The sequence below is a fragment of the Macrobrachium nipponense genome, chromosome 18, assembly GCF_015104395.2.
Source record: "Macrobrachium nipponense isolate FS-2020 chromosome 18, ASM1510439v2, whole genome shotgun sequence".
Classification (NCBI taxonomy): Eukaryota; Metazoa; Arthropoda; class Malacostraca; order Decapoda; family Palaemonidae; genus Macrobrachium; species Macrobrachium nipponense.
In genome coordinates, this window is record NC_087211.1 from 34,603,759 (window position 1) to 34,628,459 (window position 24,701).

General features: G+C 41.7%; 1 protein-coding gene across 1 annotated transcript in view; it reads left to right on the plus strand.

The window, feature by feature from the left end:
• The window catches only part of LOC135196958 (zinc finger protein 892-like), a 45,225-nt gene extending 20,898 nt beyond the window's left edge, over positions 1–24,327 (plus strand). The window contains exons 2-3 of the mRNA XM_064223816.1: positions 20,171–20,407; positions 21,532–24,327. Coding sequence (XP_064079886.1) covers positions 20,171–20,407; positions 21,532–23,235 — 1,941 coding nt within the window. The 3' untranslated portion in view covers positions 23,236–24,327. The remainder of the gene's footprint in view (positions 1–20,170; positions 20,408–21,531) is intronic.
• Positions 24,328–24,701: the final 374 nt, after the last annotated feature.

The following is a 24,701-nucleotide window of genomic DNA, read 5'->3' on the forward strand; positions in this document are numbered from 1 at the left end:
TGAATTTTTGGAGATACAAGCTGCAACTTGGTGTATATTTTTGTCCGAGATACAAGAGGAATTCCGAGATATGAGTGTTTCGGGAGGCTGCTGCAAGTTGGCACGCACAGGTCCAGCATCAGCGTGACCAGCATCTCGTTCATTAGCATGTGATACCTGCAGAATCAAGTCGGATCTTGTGCGCAGTACTTGTTTTTTGCATCCTTTTCGCATTTTTTACTGAACTTTTTTATGTGCCATCATGGGACCAAAGAAAGTGAGTATAAAGGACAGTGGTGAGAAGAAGAGAATGATGTCGATAGAAGTAAAGCAAGAAATAATAGAAAAACACGAGCATGGTGTACGAGTGATTAAACTGGCAAGGCTGTACGACCGCAGTACATCTACAATTGTACCATCCTTAAACAAAAGGATGACATCAAAAGTGCACACCAGTGAAAGGAACTACAATTCTGTCCAAATTAAGGACAAATATCCATGAAGAAATGGAGAAGCATCTGCTGGTGTGGGTGAAAGAGAAGGAGCTGGCAGGAGATACAGTGACAGAGACTGTAATATGCGAAAAGGTACATATTATTTACACCGAATTGAAGAAGAAATTGCATATTTTTGTTTACAAATAATAATTTTTTGGTTTCATTTCAAGTAAGGGAAGTACAGTTTTAGTTTTATTTGAAGTAAAGAAAATGTTATTGTTATAATACAATTAAGTTTGTTCATACTTACCTGGCAGATATATATATATAGCTGTATTTTCTGAAGTCCGACAGAATTTCAAAACTCGCGGCACACGCAGTGGGCGGCCAGGTGGTAGTACCCATTCCCGCCGCTGGGAGGCGGATATCAGGAACCATTCCCATTTTCTATTCATATTTTATCAGTGCCACTGTCTCCTGAGGGGAGGTGGGTGGGCACTTTAATTATATATATCTGCCAGGTAAGTATGAACAAACTTAATTGTATTATAACAATAACATTTTGTTCATGAAACTTACCTGACAGATATATATATAGCTGAATCCCACCTTCGGATGGTGGGAAGAGACAGAATAGGATTTTTAGGGAACTAAATTAAGTAGATGATATACATCTTGGTTCCTCACCTGTTAGCAAAGTAGACTCTGTGATTACTGTCACTTAAGCCTGCTTCTGCTCAATCAGAGTTGCCAGCCAGGTGGAGACCTGTAGTGCTGGTGCGCTCTGGATGCTCTGTCAACGGGGATGTGACCACAACGTGACAAGACCATCGAACCATACATATGAGGGCTATGAAGCAACTGACCACCACCTGACCAACTAGACAAAGACCTCCTGAAAGTTAACCTAATGGATGGGAGATCTTCACACAAGATCTCACCAACAACCAAAAACACAAAACATATTAAAAACTAACCTAACTCCTAACTAAGGGATAGGGAAAGAGCTACCTCCAGCCCCCAAGACTGTGTCTGCAGAAATGTAAGGTCCAAGAGAACTACAGTCCTCGTATATCGTTCTCACATCTCTTAAGTAGTGTGAGGCGAATACAGAATTGCTCCTCCAAAAGGTGCCATCAAGGATGTCCTTGATTGACATGTTCTTTTGGAAGGCAAGAGAGGTAGCGACAGCTCTGACCTCGTGAGCTTTCACTCGCAAGAGGCTCAAATCAGTCTTCTGGCAAGATGAATGAGCCTCTTTAATGACGTCCCTCAGAAAGAAAGCCACAGCATTCTTTGATAATGGTAATTCAGGTCTCTTCACAGAGCACCAAAGATTACCTGAGGGACCTCGTACCTCCTTCGTTCTATGAACGTAGAACTTGAGAGCCCTGACAGGGCACAGGACTCTCTCTGGTTCTTGGCCCACTAGACTCGACATACCCTTTATCTCGAAGCTCTCGGGCCAAGGGTTAGACGGGTTCTCGTTTTTAGCCAAGAATGTGGGACTCAAAGAGCAGACAGCGTTGTCTCCTTTGAAGCCCACTTGGTTACTAAAAGCTTGGATTTCACTAACTCTCTTCGCCGTCGCCAGAGTAGTTAGGAAAAGAGCCTTCTTTGTCAAGTTACGAAGAGACGCTGCGTGAAGAGGTTCGAACGGACTTGACATCAAGAGTCTAAAAACCACATCTAAGTTCCATGAAGGCGGCCTCGCCTGAGGAATCTTCGTGGTCTCGAACGATCTCAAGAGGTCGTGAAGATCGCTGTTGTCAGAGGTCCAGGCCTCTGTGCCAAAAAACTGCTGACAACATACTCTTGTATCCCTTGATGGTTGGGACTGCCAATTTCTGTACATTCCTTAAGAATAGCAGAAAATCGGCTATTTGGCTCACAGAGGTCGTGGAAGAGGAAACTCCCTCCTTTCTACACCATGCCCTGAAGGAAGCCCACTTCGATTGGTAAACAGCTCTTGACGAGGCCCTCCTTGCGTTGGCGATCGTTTTTGCAGCTGTTTTAGAAAAACCTCTCGCTCTGGCCAACTTTTCGATAGTCTGAACGCAGTCAGACCCTGAGGGGAGAGGTTTGGTGATACCTTTCGAAGTGGGGCTGTTTGAGTAGATCTTTCCTCCAGGGCAACGTCCTTGGGAAGTCTACAAGGAATGACATGACCTCTGTGAACCATTCTCTCGCCGGCCACATTGGGGCGATCAGGGTCAACCTCGTCCCTTCTGAAGCCGCAAATTTCCTCATCACTTCCCCCATGATCTTGAATGGTGGGAAGGCATAAAGGTCCAAGCCTGTCCAACTCCAGAGCAGTGCATCTACCGCGATTGCTCCTGGATCCAGGACCGGGGAGCAATACAGAGGAAGCCTCTTCGTCCTCGACGTCGCGAATAGGTCGACCAGAGGACGTCCCCACAACTTCCAAAGCTCCTGACAAACGTCTTGATGCAGGGTCCATTCTGTCGGCAGGATTTGGTCCTGTCGACTGAGAAGGTCCGCTCTGACGTTCTGCACTCCTGCGATAAATATAGTCAGGATCTTGACTTTTCTCGCACTTGCCCACAGCAGAATCTCCCTTGCCAGGTGAAACAGAGGCCGGGAGTGTGTTCCTCCCTGATTCTTTCAGTACGCGAGGGCTGTGGTGTTGTCCGAGTTGACTTGGATAACTTTGCTTGTCACCTTTTCTTCGAAGAACTGCAGCGACAGGAAGACCGCTGCCAGTTCTTTTACATTTATGTGCCAGGCTACCTGTTCCCCTCTCCAGGAGCCTGACACTTCTTCCCCTCCTAGTGTTGCTCCCCAACCCGAAATGGAAGCGTTGGAAAACAACATTAGGTCGGGGCTCAGAAGATTTAGGGATAAGCCCTCTTGAAACTTCTGAGGATCGAGCCACCATCTTAGATGGCTTTTCACAGAATCGGTGATCTTCAAGATCGCATTCAGATTCTCTTTGGCCTTTCATTCCTCTGCTAGGAAAAACTGGAGAGGCCTGAGGTGCAGTCTCCCCAAGGAAACAAACTTTTCCAGCGAGGAAATGGTGCCCAGCAGACTCATCCATTCCCTCGCCGAGCAAGTCTCTTTCCCCAGGAAGGCTGAAACTTTCTCTAAGCCTTGCAGCTGACGTTCCTGGGACGGAAACGCCCGAAAAGCCACTGAATCCATCTGAATCCCCAGATACACGATGGACTGTGTCGGGGTCAGATGCGACTTTTCGAGGTTGACTAGAAGTCCCAGGGACTTCGCTAAGGCTAACGTGAAGTGAAGGTCCTTCAGACACTTCTCCTCTGACGACGCTCTGACGAGTCAATCGTCGAGATAGAGAGATACTCTTATCCCTGAAGAGTGTAACCACCTCGCTACATTCTTCATGATGATGGTAAAGACCATCGGAGCCGTGCTCAAGCCGAAACAAAGGGCTCTGAACTGCCAGACTTTGTTTCCTAAAACAAATCTCAGATATTTTCTTGAAAGAGGGTGGATTGGAACGTGAAAGTATGCGTCCTGCAGGTCTAAGGACACCATCCAGTCGCCCGGTCTCAAGGCTCCTAGAACAGACTGAGGCATGTCCATTTTGAACTTGATCTTTTCTACGAAAAGATTGAGCCTGCTTACGTCTAGGACTGGACGCCAACCCGACGACTGCTTCGGTACCAGGAAAAGTCTGTTGTAAAATCCTGGTGACCCCAGGTCTACAACCTGTTCCACCGCTCTTTTCTCGATCATCTGATCTAAAAGATCGAAAAGAATTCGCTTTTTCTCCCTGTAATATGACGGAGAAAGGTCTCTGGGAGTTGTGGATAGAGGAGGAGGATCCAAAAAGGGGATCTTGTACCCCTGTTCCACGATCTTGAGGGACCAAGGGTCCTTATCTCTCTCTCTCCATGCTCCTGCAAAAAACTTCAGTCTGGCTCCGACTGGTGTCTGAAGGACATGATCTTCATTTGGTAGCTTTGGGCTTGAAGGAAGTTCTTCCTCTTGAAAGCCCTCTCCCTCGAGGAGCTGCTCTCGAGGGAGGAGCTCCACGAAAGGGTTTAACCTTCTTAGGAGGTCGCACAAAGGAAGACGTAGAAGGAACTGCTGGACGTCTCGAGGACTGTGCTAAGAGGTCCTGAGTAGCTTTCTCTTGCAAGCTACTTGCCAGGTCCTTTACCATCGTCTGGGGGAAGAGATGGTTTGAAAGAGGAGAAAAGAGCAGCTCTGCTTTCTGAGCGGGCGTAACCGATCTAGCGGTGAAATTGCATAGAAGAGCTCTCTTCTTAAGGAACGCTGTTCCGAAGTGCGAAACTAACTCTTCCGAACCATCCCTGACGGCCTTGTCCATGCAAGATAACATGCTGGACAGCTCCCCCAGACTTAGCGAGTCTGGGCTCCTAGATTGCAAGTCCAGGACTCCCAAGCACCAGTCCAAGAAGTTGAAGACTTCGAGAGTCCGTAGAAGTCCTTTCAAGTGATGGTCCGTTTCAGTAGGTGTCCAAGAAACCTTGGCTGTAGACAAAAGGGACCTCCTCTGAGCATCGACTAGGCTAGAGAAATCCCCTTGGGCTGACGAAGGGATCCTCACACCCACATCTCCTTTGGTCTCGTACCAAACGCCGCCTTTTCCACCGAGTCTTGAGGGAGGAAGGGCGAAAGTCGACTTGCCCTGATCCTTCCTTCGATCCATCCAATCCTGTAGTTTCTTGAAGGCCCTCTTGGTGGACAGAGAAGTCTTCATTTCCACAAACTCCGGGGTCTTACAAGACTTGGATGACGACAACTACGAGGGTGGAGACCTGGGAGCTGCAGGCTGAAACTTGTCTCCAAAAGACGAACGTAACAGCCGCACAAGTACCTTGTAATCCGAGACGGACGAAACAGAAGGATGCTCCTCTTCAATCGAGTCCGCCAAACTACTCAACTCTCCTTCTTCCCTAAGAGGAATCGGAGACCGCCCATCCGGAGAGGGCGTACGCCCAGCGGGTCTGGTCTTAATCAGAGATCTCCGCTGCTTGGAAGCAGAAGTTTCTTCAATGAGACCGACCTTCCGTCGGTCCCTACTGCTCGAAGGAAGCAGAGCGTCTTGACAGCGCTGAGCGTCCTGAGAGACGACCGAGACTGCCTTACTTCGATCTGCTGAAGCGTCCTTACGCTTCTTACAAGAGCGATCAGGTTTAGAAGCCAACGCGTCTTTCTGAGCGCTTATGAAATCCTTATCATAAGGAAAAGCGTCCCTCCGAGCGTCCACACAAGCGTCCTGCTGAACGTCCTCATCCTGCTTGGCGTCCTCCGAAGCTTCCTGGAAAGCATCCTGCCGAGCGTCCTCAAAAGCGTCCTGCTGAGTGTCCTCCCGAGCGTCTTGTCGAGCAGCCTGCCCAGGACGTCGAGAGGGAAAGAAAGCGTCCTGACGACAAGCTTTCGTACCAGGTGAACGAGATCGGCGATGAACCGAAGGAGACGCATTAGGAGAAAGAGACGAACGCGGAGAAGGAGAAGGAGACTGCTTCGTCTTCTTGACAGGCAGCCTGACGTCCTTCCTCCGTTTAGGCTCGACTGCTGCTGGGCGAGTCTTCTGAGCCATCAAAGTAGACAACTGGTCCTGAAGGGACAAAAGGATGTTCTTCGTGGGCGAAGAAACAACAGAAGGAGCAGGACTGAGCCTGCGAGAAGACGAGGGGCGAGGGGACGCCTCCTTCCTTCTCACAGGTACAGCTACCTGCTTCTCCAAACAGCGACTGTAGCGCTTCTCAGCGTCCTCACCGGATGACATCCTACCTCTCTTCTGAGGCGGAAAGGCGTCATACGAATCCGGAGAAGAGCAGAACGAAACTGGAGAGATAGGATGTGAAGCGTCCTCACTACGAAAAGTCCTTTTCAATGGACGCGAGTCTCTCCGAGCGCTCAACCCCTTGCGCGGGGAGGGCGCCTCGGAGGACGAAAAACAGTCCTTCAGGATGCGCGCCTGTGCACGCTCCTTGGCAGCCTGGGAACTTGCAACAGGGCCTGCCGAAGGGACACCAGATCGGTGGGGAGCCCCCGTAACCCTCTTGCGGCTTTTGACACATCCACTCCCTGAGTCCTGGGAGTCCGATAGCGGTCTAGGCCTAGAGGCATTATGGGGCCGATCTGACGCCCCCTCCACAACACTAGGGGCACGATCACACACTTTCACTGAGCCAGTTTCTAAGGCTAACACTTTCGATTCTAGAGTGCGTAAAGACTCTAAAATCAGAGAAAGGGCATTACCTTCTCCAGACACAGAATCAGGGCCCGAAGGCAACATCACAGGTTTAGGTGAAACAAATTCTACTGGGGTTAATGCAGGTGAAATGTTACTTCCCTTACCTTTAGAAGAACCGCTCTTGGAGGAAGACCTCCTGATCCTATCGCGTTCCAATTTACGCCGATAGGAATCATACACCTTCCATCCATCATCGGTCAATCCTTCACATTCATTGCACCGATCATCCAACAAACATACATGCCCCCTACACCCCATACATACTGTGTGGGGATCTACTGATGATTTAGGTAGCCTCACCTTACAATCACTCTTCACACACACTCTGAAACTCACTGAACTTGATCCAGACATCACATTTACAGAAAAGCCAATCCAAAATAAAAAAACAGCCCACTATTGCGCGTGCTGTGCCAATCCAACAATCCAGAATCAATACCAAAAGACAATCAGATACTTAAATGACGAGTAAATCCAAAAATCCTAGGCGGATAGAAAATGGGAATGGTTCCTGATATCCGCCTCCCAGCGGCGGAAATGGGTACTACCACCTGGCCGCCCACTGCGTGTGCCGCGAGTTTTGAAATTCTGTAGGACTTCAGAAAATACAGCTATATATATATCTGTCAGGTAAGTTTCATGAACAAAATGCAGTTTTAGTTTACATTGTGTTAAGAAAGTGCAGTTTTACTTGACGTGTCTACATTGCCTGCATCCCTTCCTCCCTCCCTCCCTCCCTCCTCCGCCATTCACCTCCGTTAGCCGCACTCGTCTGTCTCTAAGGTAAGAATACAGTACTAAATAATACCTTTTCTTTTATTTCATATATTTTGTTATGCATTGGTAAAGTATATGTGCGTTTCTTAATTAAAAACATGTCTTTTTTTCTTAATTTAGGATGGTTTGGGGATTTTTCACAGGGCTGGAACGGATTAAATCTATTTAATTTATTTTAAATGGGAGAAATTTGTTTGACATACGAGTAGATTGACTTATGTGCTCGGTTACAGAACGGATTAAACTCGTATCTCAAGGTATTACTGTATATGATGGGGATTCTAAAGAAGAGGGAAGTGTGGTGCTCCTTTACTTGGCTCCTCTGTTCTTGCCCCTGGACAAGCAACATCAGTTCCCACAGGATACAGTTTTGGGGATTTTGTCGGATCTCCAGAAGAAAAATACTCTGGACCTTCTCACCCAGTCTTCTAGATGTTCCAAAGTAGTCTCATCTACTCCGACTAAGACAATGTCTCCTCTTCAGACACGTCCCTTTCGTGGCAGCCTCCAAAGGTCCTTCTCTATGTCTCGCTCGGGAGGCAGATTTGTCTTAAGAGCAATTAAGAAGTTATCCTCGAAGTCCTTAGGAAGTAAGTGATCTGCATCACTTCTGAACTCCAGTAGGGGCCAGGGCCGGTATTTATCATAGCTCCTATGACATCTCTTAAATATTCTCTCTTAAGTCACTCAATCACTCATAGTTAAGAGGAACTTCTAAGAGTGTTTTATCAACGCTCTGAGAGAATCTCTTAGCTATGAAAAACGGTATGTTTAGGAGAAACTTTTAAGCAAAGATCTCGCTAACAATAGCGGAAAATATAGTGCTAAAATCCATGAATATACGATTTTCGCCATTATTTTAATTAAGAAAAGTATTTTAAAAATTCAATATATTTATTAACCCTTAAACGCCGGAGCGGTAAATAAAAAAAATGACTCCCGTATGCCGGAGGGGTTTGAGAGTGAGCGCGTAAGCGGAAAAATATTTTTTTCAAAAAATCACAGCGCGCTTAGTTTTCAAGATTAAGAGTTCATTTTTTGGCTCCTTTTTTTGTCATTGCTTGAAGTTTAGTATGCAACCATCAGAAATGAAAAAATTATCATTATCATATATAAATAATGCGATATATGATAGCGCAAAAACGAAATTTCATATATAATTGTATTCAAATCGCGCTGTGCGCAAAACGGTTGAAGGTAACAAGTTACTTTTTTTTTCGTTGTAATGTGCACTAAATTGCGATCATTTTGATATATAACACATTGTAAAACGATAAAAGCAACACAGAGAAAATATTATCACAAAATAATGCATGAATTCGTAACGCGCTTACGTAAACACATATATTTTTCAAAAATTCACCATAAATCTAAATATTGTCCTAGAGACTTCCAATATGTTTCAGAATGAAGACAAATGATTGAATATTACTATACTGTAAGAATATTAGCTTACAAATGCAGTTTTCGACCATATCTGACGAGCTAAAGTTGACCGAATGTCGAATTTTTATATATATATTTTTTTATATGCAATTATTTCGGAAATAAGAAAAGCTACAACTTTCAAATATTTTTCGTTTTATTCTACATGAAATTGCGCACATTTTCATATATAAAACTCTATGAAATGCCTAATATGAAACGGAGCAAATATTCCGAGAATGGGACTACGCATTTCGGAGATTTGTGGCGGAGAATGCCGCGCGCGGAGGGAAGGAAAGTTTTTTTAAAAATTCACCATAAATTTAAATATTGTGCTAGAGACTTCGAATTTGTTTCACGATGAAGATAAATGACTGAATATTACTAGACTGTAAGATTTTTATCTTACAATTGCGTTTTTCGACCATTTCGGTAGAGTCAAATTTGACCGAACGTGGTTTTTTTTCTATTTATCGTGATTTATATGCAAATATTTCGAAAATGAGAATATCTACAACCTTCAACTATTTATTGTTGTATTATACATGAAATTGCGCACATTTTCATATATAAAACGTTATGTAACGGCTAATTTAAAATGGTGCAAACATTACCACAATCGCACGTATGATTTTTTCGGAAGAGTTACCGCGCGGACGTAAAGAAAATGTTATTTTTTTCATAAATTCACCATAAATCGAAATATTGTGCTAGAGACTTCCAATTTGTTGCAAAATGAAGGTAAATGCTTGAATATTACTAGAATATAGGCGTTTTAGCTTACAATTGCGTTTTTCGACCATTTCGGTAGAGTCAAAATTGACCGAAGGTTGAAAATTTGTCACTTATCATTTTTTATATGAAAATATTTCAAAATTGATAAAAGCTACAACCATGGGTTGTTTTTAGTTGTATTGTGCATGAAATTGCGCACATTTTATATATATAAAACTTTATGTAACGGCTAATTTAAAATGGTGCAAACAACTTACCACAATCGCATGTATGATTATTTTCGGAAGAGTCTACGCGCGGACGTAAGGAAAAAGCTTTTTCATAAATTCACCATAAATCGAAATATTGTGCTAGACACTTCCAATTAGTTGCAAAATTAAGTTAAATGATTGAATATTACTAAAATATAAGAGTTTTAGCTTACAATTGCGTTTTTCGACCATTTCGGTAGAGTCAAAGTTGAACGAAGGTTGAAATTTTGGCACTTATCGTTATTTATATGAAAATATCTTAAAACTGATAAAAGCTACAATCATGAGTATTTTTTTGTTGTATTCTACATAAAAATGCGCACATTTTCATATATAATACTCTATGTAACGGCTAATTTAAAATGGTACAAAAATTATGTCAAAGTGACGAAATAATTTCAGAGATGTGTCACAGATACTTTTTAGTGCGGCAAGAAAGAAATTCGCGCTTGCGCGCCTGCGTAACGATTGTAAACAAAACAACACCTTGATCCGTGAAACTCCCAGCATACCCACAAGGCGCGTGATTCAAGAGTTTTCGGCTGGTAGGCCTAAAAGTATTTTTCCGCGAATTTTTAAAAAAACTTTTGTATGTCGACGTAAAATACGTCCAGTCGGCACCCGAGAGACAAAAAATGTCGACGTAAAATACGTCCAGTCGGCGTTTAAGGGTTAATAATGATATTAACCTTGTGATCTGTATATTATTGATGAATTCAAAAGTAGAGAAGATAGATAGATAGATAGAGATAGATATAGATAGAGATAGATAGATAGAGATAGATAAATAGATAGATAGATAGAATAGATAGAGAGAGAGAAGATAGATCGATAGATAGAGAGATAGATAGGATAGATAGAGATAGATAGATTATAGATAGAGAGATAGATGATAGGGAGATAGATAATAGAGATAGAGATCGAGATAGAGATAGATAGATAGATAGAGATAGATAGATAGATAGATAGATAGATAGATAGAGAGAGAATAGAGCTGGATAGATAGATAGATAGAGATAGATAGATAGAGATAGAGAGAATAGTAGATAGAGATAGATAGAGAGTAGATAGATAGATAGATAGAGATAGATAGAGATAGATAGAGATAGATAGATAGATAGATAGATAGATAGAGAGAGAGAGAGATAGATAGAGATAGAGATAGATAGATAGAGATAATAGAGATAGAGATAGATAGATAGATAGAGTAGAGAGAGAGAGATAGAGATAGATAGAGATAGATAGATAGATAGAGATAGATAGATATAGATGATAGATAGATGATAAAGATAGAGATAGAGATATAGATAGATAGATATGATAGAGATAGATAGATAGATAGATAGATAGATAGATAGATAGATAGAGATAGAGATAGATGATAGAGATAGAGATAGATAAAGATTAGATAGATATAGAGATATAGCTAGATAGTTAAAATAGGAGAGAGATTAAGATAGAGATAGTAGATAGATTAGAGATAGATAGATAGAGATAGATAGAGATAGAGATAGATAGATAGAGATAGAGATAAGATAGGATAGACAGATATAGAGGATATAGAGAGATAAGATATTAGAGATAGATAGATAGAGATAGAGGGATAGCAATAGATAGATAGATAGATAGATGATTATAGATAGATAGAGGATAGATAGATAGATATAGAGATAGGATATAGAGATAAGATAGATAGAGATAGAATAGAGGATTAGAGATATGAGAGGAGAAGATAGATAGAAGATAAAGAGGATAGAGAATAAAGAACAAGAATATATAAGATAGATAGAGGAGATAGATAGTAGATAAGAAGATAGAAAGAGGTAGAAAGATAGAAGAGATAGATAGATAGAAAGATAGAATAGAGAGAGATAGATATAGATAGATAAGAGAGAGAGATTAGAGATAAATTAGAATAGAGATTAGATAGATTAGATTAAAATAGATAGAGAAGGATAGATAGATTAGAATAGATATAGAGATAGAGATAGAATAGATTATAGAGGATAGATAGATAGATAGATAGAGAAATAGAGAGATAACATAGATAGATAGAGAGAGATAGCAAGGTAGTAGATAGATAGAAGAGATAGATAGATAGAGATAGAGAGATAGTATAGTAGATAGATAGAGATAGATAGATAGAGATAGAGTATAGATAGATAGAGATAGATATATAGATATAGAGAAAGAGATAGATATAGAGATAGATGAGTATAGATAGATATACATATATATATATATATATATATATATATATATATATATATATATATTATATAGTATATATGTATATACACACAAATAAATGAGACATGAAGAGGTGAGGCACTAGTTACTATAGGCTAGTGCTCCTCTCTCGCTACTAACCAAAAAAAGCTCTAAGGATTTTCATTTTCATTCCATTCTTGACCCTTTGTGTCTAATCCTGCGCCAATATATGTGATCAAATTAATTAATCCATTAATTTTGAGAGAGAGTGAGAGACTGATATGTTAGATACCGCAGAAAACCTCTCTGTGCGGTTGGCAATCGCCTCTCTGATCAAGTCAGTCACATACATGAGGCCACTTTGATCAACTCTATATCTTTTTTTAAACTCACTGTCGTCATACGCAATCTAAAGGAAATATCCAGTCTTGGACGAAAAATTCCTATGGCTGCGAACGCGGTGTTCTTGTTCGTCTGCTATGTTTACAGTCTGTGACTACCGCTATGAGAAACTTTAAGAGTGTTTTAATGAGTTAAGAGTACTCTTAAGGATTTGCGAGCTTTGATAAATACGGGCCCAGGCTCCTCCTTTCCTGGGAGAAGTGGAGAGAGAGAGGAGCAGACCCTTGGATTATCATTGTCTTGAGAGGGGGATATCAGATACCATTCAATGAAAGGCCACCTTTATCAAATACTACAGTGCCCTTAGTAGCCTACTCCAAAGGCTCAGAGAAGGCTTCAGCCCACACAAAAGAAGTTGCGTTTCTCGTAGAAAAAGGAGCAATAGAGGAAGTTGTAGACTTGAACTCCTCAGACTATTAGAATCACCTGTTTGTGGTGCCAAAAAGCATCAGGGGGCTGTGACCTGTCCTCGACATAAGCGCATTAAATGTCTTCATTTTAAGGAAAAAATTCAAGATGGAGGCAAACCAATCTGTTCTGTCATCCATTTGCCAGGGAGATTGGATGACATCCATAGACATGTAGGATGCATACTTTCACATTCTGATTCACCAGGAATTAGGAAAATTCCTGAGGTTTGTCTACAAAAACAAAGTTTTTCAATTCTGTGCAATGCGTTTTGGTTATCGACATCATCCAAGTTCTTCACGAGAGTTCTCACCCCTTTAGCAAAATGGCTGCATCTATTTGGAGTAAGGATATCCCTATTTTCAAACATCTAACTCACCTGGTAATTATATATACGTATAGGTTACGTCCCCGACGTCACGGCAGAATTTCCAAACTCGCGGCAATCGCCGATTGGGTAGTCAGGTGTACCACCTGTGCGCCCTCTACCCAGGTAAGTGGAACCATTCCAACTATTCCTCAGATCTTCCCTGCCGCCGCATCGGTGACATCGTTGGAACTTCGCTCGTTTGACCCGTATTTTTCGCAGTTATTTGGTGAAGTACACTTTGGCTTTGGCTTTCGCTTGTTTTTGGACCTTTTTAGATAATGTTGGTTTGACTCTTGCTTATTTTGATCTCTCTTTTGGATTTTCCAACATGACTGACTCTACTTTGAGTGTAAGAATGTGTGTGAGAGGATGTAAGACTCGGCTTGCTAAAGCCTCGATAGATCCTCATTCAATTTGCATGAAATGTAGAGGCAAGAGTTGTGAGTTGGGTGATAGATGTGAGGAATGTGTGGATTTACCTGAGACTGAGTGGATAGAATATTACCGCTATGTGCGGAAACTTGAGAAGGATAGGATCAGGAGAGCGAAGAGTAGTATGTTTCGCTCTTCTAAAGATAGTCAGGGAATTGACAGTTCTCTTTCCCTTGCTAATGAACCTATTGATCCTTCTTCCGTAATGGTAGTCCCAGATCCCCCTACTGGTACAGGTAATGGTCCAACTTTTAAGGACATGATGGCAGCCATTCAAGCCCTTGGTGAACAGGTAGAATTCCTTGCAGAGGACAGGGAGAAATTATGGTCGAATGTGAGAGATCTAAAAAAACACAAGTGACAGTAAAATCAGTGCAAGTGCAGTGGAGGGTGCGGCTGCTCGGATCTGTCGTGCTCCTAGCCCTAGACCTCTTCCAAGCTCACCAACCCCTGTGAGAAGGAAAGTCGACAGGCGAAGGGAGGCAAGAGGTTTTAGCTCCCGAGCGGTCGTCCCCTTGAGCGTACCTGTTGACGTTTCCCAGGACGCTCACCCTCGCCATAGGAAAGGCGAGGTAAAATTGTTCTCTTCGTCGTCGGACGACGCAATTCCCAGACGGGGCTGGCGTCTTACGTCCGAATCAAGACCCCTCAAAAGACGATATCCTGTAGAGCAGTGTCAGGAGATGACGCCTCAAGCCCCAGGATGTAGCCATTGGAGCAGCCCGGAGAGCTTCCCTTCCAGCTCCGATGGTAGCTCTCCTACCAAACTCAGACGTAAATTGTCGCACAGGCGGCTGTCTGCTTCAGTAGGAGACAAAGAGATGTCGTACGCTTTTATGCCTTCGGTGCATGCTCCCGCTCCTCCTTCGGATTGGCACTCGTCCCCAGGATGTTCGTCTCAACCCGTACATGACGTGGAGAGAGAAGTAGATGATGTTGTGACTTCCCCAGTCTGTCCCCAGCAGCAAGAAGCTCCGCAAATAGTTTTGCTGCAAGACATGCAGCAGAAACTCTCCTCCTTGATGCAGGTCTGGCAACCTGCAGCAAAGAAAGAAGTAGGTAGTCGTCCAGCTCAGGACGTTCCAGGCGCTGTTAATCGTCCTGAGGAAGCGTTTGATGTGTGTCGCACAGGCAGCGAGCGTTCAGCAAGCGACCTCAAGGTTCGGCAGAACAGCAAGCGTCAAAAGATTGGACGCCAGGACGTCCGAGTAGCTGGACATCGAGCGTTAAGGTTTTGGACGCCAGGACACCAGGCGTCAAGAGGCTGGACGCCAGGATGCCAAGCGTCAAGAGATTGGACGCCAGGACGCCGAGCGTCAAGATTTTGGACGCCAGGCGTCAAGAGCGTGGACGCCAGGACGCCGATCGTCAAGAGTTTGAACATCAGGACACCAAGCGCCAAGAGGTTCGACGCCAGGACGCCTAGCGTCAAGAGTTTCGATGCCAGGACGCCAGGTGTCAGGAAGATATTATGGAGGCGACGACGAAGAAACATGATGTCGCTACTTCGGTTATGGGACAATCGGAAGAAGGAAACGATGACTGTCCCCCTTCTCCTTTTGATCCGATAGAAGACATTTCCGACGAAGAGGATCGGAAAGAACAGCACCCTTCGTCGGACTTAAAAAGGCTCATGAGGGTATTTATGGAACTGTTTCCGGAAAACTTTATTCCGGCTGTCCCTCATTCCCTCCCTTCAGTATTCACGCTAGGGAAGGCATCTAAGAAGACCATCTTTACGAAGATGGTTTTGTCACGCTCGTCCAAGAGAGCGTTGAAGATAATGAGGGATTGGATGGACACTAAAGAGAGACCAAGGAAAGACAGTTTTCTCATTTCCTCCGGCCAGATTAGCATCCAGATCAAGTATCTGGTATGAGACTGGAGAAGCTCTCGGCCTCGGAGTTCCTACCTCTTCCCAGGGGGACTTCTCGAGTCTAGTGGACGCCTCTCGTCAGATGGCCATGGGAAAAACTAACACCCGTGATAGCCAAAGGATTACTGTACTTTATTGCATTTGTAAGCCCTCCTCTGCTGTCTGATTCTCCAGTGACTCTCTCTTCATATCTCTTCAATCAGGAGAAGTGCAAAATCCTTCAGCTGGAAATCTTGAAACTTCTAGAGAAAGAGGCAATAGAAGTTGTGGAGTCAGTCCTTGGCTTCTACAATTGCCTTTTTCTAGTCCCCAAAACTGCAGGGATGGAGACCTATTCTGGATGTTTCCTGATAAAATGCCATTGTAAAAGGCTGATGAAGTTCTCCATGGAATCCAAGAGCTCAGTTCTAGCATCCATGGAGAATAGACTGGACAGTGTCGATACATATTTTCACATTCCCATCAAGATATAGTGTAGTAAGTACTGAGATTCATTTTTGGGAACAAAGTTTTTCAGTTCAGGGCAATGTGTTTTGGCCTAAGCCTGTCTCCACAAGTTTTCACAAAGGTTTTGGCTCCTTTAGGAAGGTGGACCCATTCGTTGGGCATAAAGATGATCCTGCACTTGGACGATTGGCTGATTCTGGCTCCAACATTGGAGGGCATTCTGAGGGCAAAAGATCTAGCTCACTTGTTGGGATAGTCATGAATTTCTCAAAGTTGACCCTGTCTCCTTTACAGGAGATTACATACTTATCTTTAGATGGAGAGCAATACGTACTTAATTTCAAGGTTTTCCCTACAGTGAAACTTGTAGATTCTTTGTTGTCAAATCTTGAAGAATTTCGAAGCTTCATGCCTGTTCCTGCGAAGAAGTGGTCGTCCCTGTTAGGGCACATGTCTATGTTGGAGAAACTTGTACCAGTGGCAAGGTGAAGAATGAGACCTATTCAATTTTTTCTGAAGCAACACTGGAATCAGAAGGTACTTCCCGATTATCAAATATTGGTAGTTTCCAGGGATCTGGACGAAAACTTTCCAGTGGTGGAGTGACAAACCTCATCTTTGGCAAGTAGTATTGCTGGAGCTCAAGAACCCAGACATGTCTTTGTATACAGGAGCACCAGACAAAGACTGGGGAGTGATTGCAGGCAAACAGCATGTTTGCAATCAGGTGGAGTCATCGTCTGTCAGTGTTTTAGTCACTGTTCAAGATCCTCTGACTTGGGTGGTCATCATCATGGCTATCACTCGATTCGAGTATGAATGCTCTGGGATGTCATTACTGATGGGTTCTTATGTGGCTGATGAGACCTATTCTCGAGCCATATACTCTGTCACAATTGGGGCATGTGTTTTTAGGTGGGAGTGGAGGCTGTGGATGGACCTGAAGAGCTTGTCTTGCAGCTCTGCGGTTCTCCAGATGCTGCTTGCTGTTCTCTTCATAATTTTTAATTCCATCTTTCACTTTTAACTCTCCAAGCAGATCGCTCCACTGCATCGGTCTCCCATGTTTTATAGTTAATGTCACATAGTTTTAAGTTGTCTTTTAAGCTGTCTTTGAATCTCTTCCTTGGTTTGCCAACATTTTGAGTTCCGTCACTTAGTTCTGAGTAAAAGAGCTGCTTAGGAAGGCGGCTGTTTGCCATTCTGACAACATACCCTGCCCATCTCAACTGGCTTTTTATTATAATGGCCTCAATACTGAGGCAGTCGGCCTCTTCAAGAACACTTACATTAGTGTGGCGGTCTTCCCCAGTTATTCTCTAGATGTTTTGCAATGACCACTGACGGAATTTCTCGAGCTTTAACATGGCGTCGGTAAGTTGTCCAGGTTTCGGAACCATAAAGAAGGGTAGGTAGGACTATTTTGGTGTTAACATGTAAATCATGATCATCAGATATTTTCTTACGAAGTTTTCCAAAAGCTGAGCTAGTACATCCTATGCGATATTGAACTTCATCATCTATATTGGCATTTGAAGATAGATGACTGCCCAGGTATGGGAAGCGGTCTACAGTTTCTAGAGCTTCTCCATTAATTTCTATAGTAGGTGCAACTCTTATGGCTTCAATTTGGGGTGGCTGACATAATACTTGGGTTTTTCTGATGTTGATGGAAAGTCCAAGACGAGAGTAAGTTGCCATGTTCTTAGGCTGGTCAGGTCTAGACTTATGGTCTCCCCCCCCTCCCCTTTGCTATGATCTAAAAAGTCAGCTGGCTAGGCAATTGTGTCAGTTGTTGCATGACTTTGATTGCCCCTTTGTAGCCAAGGAAGGTCTGGTTTCCAGACTTGCTTCAGTGATTAATAGATCTGCCTAGACTTTTCCCTGTCAGGAAGAATCTTCTGAAGCAACCAAGGAAGGAAAAGTATCATCATAACCCCCACATACTGCAGCTGAATTTTTGGAGACTGTCCACTATCTCTTGTGAACTCAAGGCTTTTTGAGAGCTTGTAGGATTTCACAAATCTGATCTACCAAAAACAGTAGTCTGTGGTCTTGGTGTTGAGGTAAGGCGTCTTCCAGTATCCATACTTCAATAAACAACATCATTAAGTTTCTGTTGTTTCTCAGGTATAAGAAAAAGTCAGTAGCAGCTATTAAAGGCTATAGGGCCATGTTGGCTTCTGTTCTTAGTCATGTAGACCTGCATCTGTCTTAGGACAAAGATATTAAAGATGTCCACAAAGGTTTTCAGCTGGAGGTTCCCAGGTGTCTGGCGCCCTCTTTGTCATGGAACCTATATATCATTATAAGGTCTCTTGTTACCACCTTTTGAATCCTTGGAACAGGCCCCATCGAGAGAACTTTCAATAAATCTTTCTTTTTGGTGGCCTTGGCTACAGCTAAGAGGGCAAGTGAAATACAAGCTCTGTCTTTTAGGGTAGGTTTTGCTAAGGACAAGGCGTTTCTTTCCTTTTTGCCTCTTTTTTGGGCAAAGAATGATTTTAGTGTCCCTATGTAGCTTGGAATCTTTGGTACCTGGTGAGGTAGATTTCCTTTTTGTGTTCTGTGAGGGCTTTTAAAGATTTATCTGAATCACACCAGACATCAGGGCTGATGTAAAGAATCTTTTTTTGTAGTGTCTGGAAGCATGACCTTCCCATGAGGCGGAAGACTTGCAAAATTGGATCCTAAAGGTAAATCTGCATGGCATTCAAGCGGTGACTACGTCTTAGAATTTTTGGAAAAACTTATCCTTAGAGAAGTTATGGAGGCTGCCCACTTGTATTGTAATTCTGTTTTTGGAATGAATTAACTTTGCGATGAAGAAATTCAATCCTGTTTTTGCAGAGCATTAGCTCCTTTTGTTTATGCAGGGGATATGCTATCCTGAATTGATCGTTAGCTTTTCTGTCTGCAGTTTTTATCTCCATTTGTGTTTTGCTAGGAAGCTTGGAAGTACTCATGGTCGAATATAGGAAATGTACCTTCATGTCTGTAGGTACTACAGTAGTTGTTAATCTATTGTTGGCTCGCCTGGGTTTTGGCATAGTAACCCTACCCTCCCTTCTGCTGAAGGGGGCAGCCTCCAAAGAGACCTCAGATATCTTCATGATGAGGTTTTTGTACCCAAGGACAATCCTCTCAAGGCAGAAGTAATAGCTGGTTGATTGGTTTCAGTAGAGAAGCAAACACTTATTTGTATACATATTTGTATTGTACATATTAAGTAGCTTTTAAAGGGCCTGCAGATTTTCACTTTGCCCCACCTCCATGTTAAATGTATGAATCAGTCATATAATGGAGAGATAGGATTCATTCAAAAAATATAAATACTTTAATTATTTTTTAAATATTTACCTCTCCTTTGTATCAGTTGCCCTCCCTACCTCCCCACATTTAAAGTGGACAGAAGTAGAACTGACCGGCTATGGGTGTTTTTACTTATCGTTCCCCTGGAAGGGGTTTGGGGAAGTATATGGATAGAAAGAGATATTCATAGAAAACCTAGTGTTCTCATTTTTTGTTTCAGTCTGTCGAACTACTGCTGGCATGCAAGTAAAAGCCATATAATGGAGGGTTAAGTATTTAGAAAATAAATCATAAATTAACCATTTATATTTTTACTACATTTTTTTAACATGCATGCTTCATCAACTAATATTTTCATTAATTTCATGGTTGAATTGAATGGTTGCATTTGTCTCAAATACATCATTATAGAAAAAAAGTGTTACTAGTAAACTTCTATCATTTTACTGTTATCACTCTTTGGCTGCTTGCAGTGTTTCTAGGTTAAGCAATATTTAGCCTTTTTTACTCGGCATTCCCCCTTTTTCATGTTTCTGTTGGTCTTCATATTTTCTTTGCTCTTAACCTGACTAGTCTTATATTAGTATACTATATGTAATACACTTGCTTGATTATTCCATCTCTGAGCATCTCCTATTCATCACTGTGTTGAATATGCCTCAACATGAATTTTTAATAATAATTCATCAGCATTGATCTGATGTACAGCTTCTCTTATAGCCAGTACTATGACTGCAAAAGATTTATTGGAGGACTTTGTTCTCAAGAACCAGAGTCTTGGCCTCATTACTGAAATTAATGTACTACATGCAATAATCAATGTTTATCTTTTGTTTGTAATATGAAATTTGACCATGAGACACTTTCTGTAAAGACTCAAATTTACAGGTTGAAGGAGATTTACATGATGATCCTGACAATGAACTATTACCAGAAGATGAGGATATAGTTGAAGTAAAACAAGAAAATGGTAAGAAAACAAAAGGGCGAAGAAGAAAGAAAAGACGACTTTTCTCTTCAAGAAAAATTAATAAGATTTTCCAGTGTGAACATTGTCCTGCTTTATTCTCCCGTGACACACATCTCAAGTACCATGCAAAGATTCATTTGGATGATAAAGTGGAAGTAAGTCACTATTAATTTTGATCTTTTCAAGATTTTGTAATATAAACTTAAACATTCTTTATATTGAAGAGAGTTGTTTATGTACATATGTAAGGCTTATTACCTAAAAATGACCAAATGGTTTCCCAAATTTAATGAATACTGCATATGCATATTGCATACACTATGTTGGTGATGTCATATTCCTTAATATCTATGTCTTTACCTTGGTCACTGACTAATCAACTAGATTGTTTTGTGAACATGTACAGTACTTGGTCCTCATGAATTCATTTCAGTACCACATTGTGAAGCCAATCTTTGATGCTTGGCGTTGCCCTTCTAAGTGTGTACATGTTTAATTTTTTATGTGTGGGTAGAGGGGAGGGGATGAACTGGTTCTCCCCTTGTAAATAACTACTGTGCCTTTGCCTGATGCATGTTACTTTTTTCTTTGATAACTTTTTAGTGCCTTGGTTCCTATCTTTACTTCTTAAGATACTTCCTCCCTTTGACCTTTGCTAACTTCTCTTTCTTCATATCAGTTATTGGATTAACTGCCTTATCACCCAATTAAATACATCATACCCAACTGTACTTCTGTTTACACAGTAGAACTGTGTGCTCTTAATTCGGTAAGTTTATGAAATTATGCATCACAGAATTTGTGACCCAAAAAATGTGCAATTTTTTCAATATAAAATGCAAAGTGGATAGATGCAGATGAATCAAGTGATGGTCATGATTTTATGGCTATACTTCAGTAAAAATTTAGGTACGTACTGTATTCAGTTTTGCTAAGGCTTACAAGAATAATCCTGCAGATGCTTAAAAATTCACTATACAGTATTGTGATTAAATTGTTGTATATTAAAAATCCACAGTTATGTCAATATATGTGTTACAGCTGTATTTGTAAAAGTTAACAACAAGGGCTTTTGAACACCCTCCTCAGTGTTTATATTTTTTTAGCGTAAACACTGAAGAGGAACACTGTGCATGTGTTTGAAAGTCCTTGTTTTTAAATTTTACAAATAATGCAATTTATTGATATAATTATGGATTTTCAATATACAATCCTGTAGATTTTATGCCTCATGTTTAATCATAGTTTGATTAAAGTAATTTTTTTTATTAATTTTCAGAAATTTGAATGTGACCAATGCCACGTTGTGTTTTCTCGTATGAACAAGTTAATGAAGCACAGGCAAAAAGCTCATCAGGAGGCCCTATCTTGTAAACTATGCAATTCTCAGTTCACACATGTCAATAGCTACCGGTTACACATGAGACTTCACAATGGGGAGAAGCCTTATGAGTGCAATGAATGTGGTGTGAGGTTTGTTCAGAGTAGTCATCTAAGTATTCATAAAAGATCTCATACAGGTGAGAAACCATATCAGTGTGATGTTTGCAAACAGGCTTTCAAACAGATTTCACATCTTCGAACCCATGAACGTATTCATACTCAGATGAAACCGTTTGTTTGTGCTATGTGTGGAGCTGCTTTCATACAGAAGAGTAGTTTGAATCGACACTGTAGAATTCACACTGGAGAAAAACCCTATGTCTGTAACATTTGCCAGGCTGCATTTTGTGTCAAAAACAACCTTACACGTCACATGATCACTCACACTGGAGAACAGCCTTACAAATGTGATTTGTGCAATGCATCTTTTGGTCAGGCTATAGATTTGAAGAGACATAAGATTGCACATACAGGAGTAAAACCTTATGAATGTGATGTATGTGGGGCTTCCTTTAGTCGTAAAAATAACCTCAAATGGCACAAGTATACTCATACTGGAGAAACCCCTTTCAAGTGTGATGAATGCTTAGCAGAATATGTTCGTCCTCGTGACTTGAAGAAGCATAAGCTAAGCCATGGTGGTGCCAGTCCTCACGTGTGTGAAATTTGTCACCAACAGTACCGTCAGCCAAGCATGCTCAAGAGACATATGATGACTCACACTGGCGAAAAACCATTTGTATGTGAAATGTGCTATGCAACCTTTGTTGACAAAAGCTCTCTGAAAAGACACATGTATAAGCATGTGGGTGTTAAGCCGTATTCATGTAAGAGGTGTGACACTACTTTTCGAGACTTTCGTAGTCTCAAACGTCATAGTGTTCAAGTCCATGGAGAGGAGCTTGATGAGAAACAGCAGTCATATGTAAACCAGGTACAAAACCATCAGCAACAGCAACAGCAGCAACTACATCATCAGCAGCAGCAACAGCATCACCAACAAATTGCAACTATATCCTCAGGGACGCTCATCACACAAGATGCTACACACATTGCACAGTACACTCAGCAGCCCCCTCAGCAACAAGCAACCCCACAAATGGCCCAGGTTCCTACTCTGATGCTGTCAAATGGCCCAGGTCAACCACCACGAGCTGCAAGACCTGCTAACAACTGTCAAAATCACACTGCTCATGTCCTAACATTTGGGGGCAATAGTCAGTGGCAGTCATGGTGTTTCTGCGAGACTCCTGCTCTTGCTGAAGTACCACAGCAGGTCATGGTGACCACTACTGCACCAGTGACACTTCCTGTTGCATCAGTGCATCAGCAAATACAGCAAGTTCCACAGCAACAACAGCAGCAGCAGCATCACCAGCAATCTGCACAGCAGCAACCACAGCCTCAGCCACAACAGCAGCAGCAGCAGCAGCAACAATCACAGCCACAGCAACAACAGCAGCAACAGCAAGTAGCCCCATTTACAATGTCTGTCAAGGCTCCTGTTGTTCCGACCCACATCCAGTTGCAATTTCCTTTCGGGGATACACAGGCTACCACTAGTCACACCCAGTGGGTGTCAGGTAGCTGGAGTAAATAAGAATGAAAATTAGATGCCATTGTTTTCCATTCATGATATCAACATGACAAAGCCTTTTTCAAATTATTATACAGTTAATGATCTTGTGGTTGATAGAGAGAACTTTTTAAAAAAATGAGTTTTGTTTTAAGTATAGACTATAACAGTCTTCTTTAAGTTAGCTATCTTGACAGTGTATATGTATAGTGGTGATGTATTTCTGAAAGAACACTTGTATATTGTAACTGATTATTAATTTAGTTTCAATATCTGATTATTGAATATTAATATTTGCCATTGTCTGAAGTTGTTGATTAATGCACATTTTTCTTGGGTTTGTCATTTTTCAGCTGTATCTGTTGCCGTTTAGTTTTTTTATTTGTGATGTTCACCTTTGGGTTTAGAATGATGAGTATCATTTGCTATGCATTTGAATAATCTTGGGAAACGATGTTTTTTGTATGTTTTTTTACGATTACAGTATTAATGTTCTCGCCTACTTTATTGGAGAATTTCAGATTGAATTATGCTGAGTGGAATTATTAACTCATAAGTGGTAAAAATTGTCTAAGAAAATTTTAAGTTTGAACAGCCAGGTGGGAAAGAGGCCAAAGGTTTTTTTTTTAATTTATTTATAAGCGCCTCATTGGCGTGATCAGTATTGTCTTGGCCTGCCACCTCAGTGGCTGCGAGTTCGATTCTCGGGCATTCCATTGAGGTGTGAGAGATGTGTATTTCTGATGATAGAAGTTCACTCGACATGGTTCGGAAGTCACGTAAAGCCGTTGGTCCCGTTGCTGAATAACCACTGGTTCCATGCAACGTAAAAACACCATATAAACAAAATCAAAGGGTTTTATGTAGGACTGCTGGTATGTTGGGAACCCTTGTATGATTTCTGTAATCTTCTGACACCTTGACTTTGATGTGCGTTCCCTTTTTTGAGAATGGAACTTTTGAGAAAGTTTGTTAGACATACATTTACTTAATTTTTGTCCATCATCTGATTAGTCTTACTTGACTTATATTTCATTCACATTCCTCTGGATATGATAGGTCGTTGTTGTGAGTGGGTTTTGTGGTGTAAATTGTCTTCGCATGATGGGTGTTATATTTTTTTACCATACTTTTTTTGATGTAACTTTCTTTTATACTGGAGTGTCCATTATATTTTTTTAGTTTTTAAATATGCATTTAATATATTTTTTTTAGGTGGTAATTTCCAGTTTGAAAGGCTTAGGATAAGGATGATGCATTGCATATACATTATGAAAGTAGCCCTGGAAAGTAAAAATAAAAAAAGAGAGATTATTGACCCTAAACATCTGACAAAGTAAATTTCAATCAAGTTCCTCCTTCTCTCTCTCCTCTTCCTCTCTCTCTCTCTCTCTCTCCTCTCCTCTTCCTCTCTCTTCTCTCGTCTCCTCTTCCTCTCTCTCTCTCTCTCTCTCTCTCTCTCTCTGATGGAGAGATTGCAATGGAAGTCT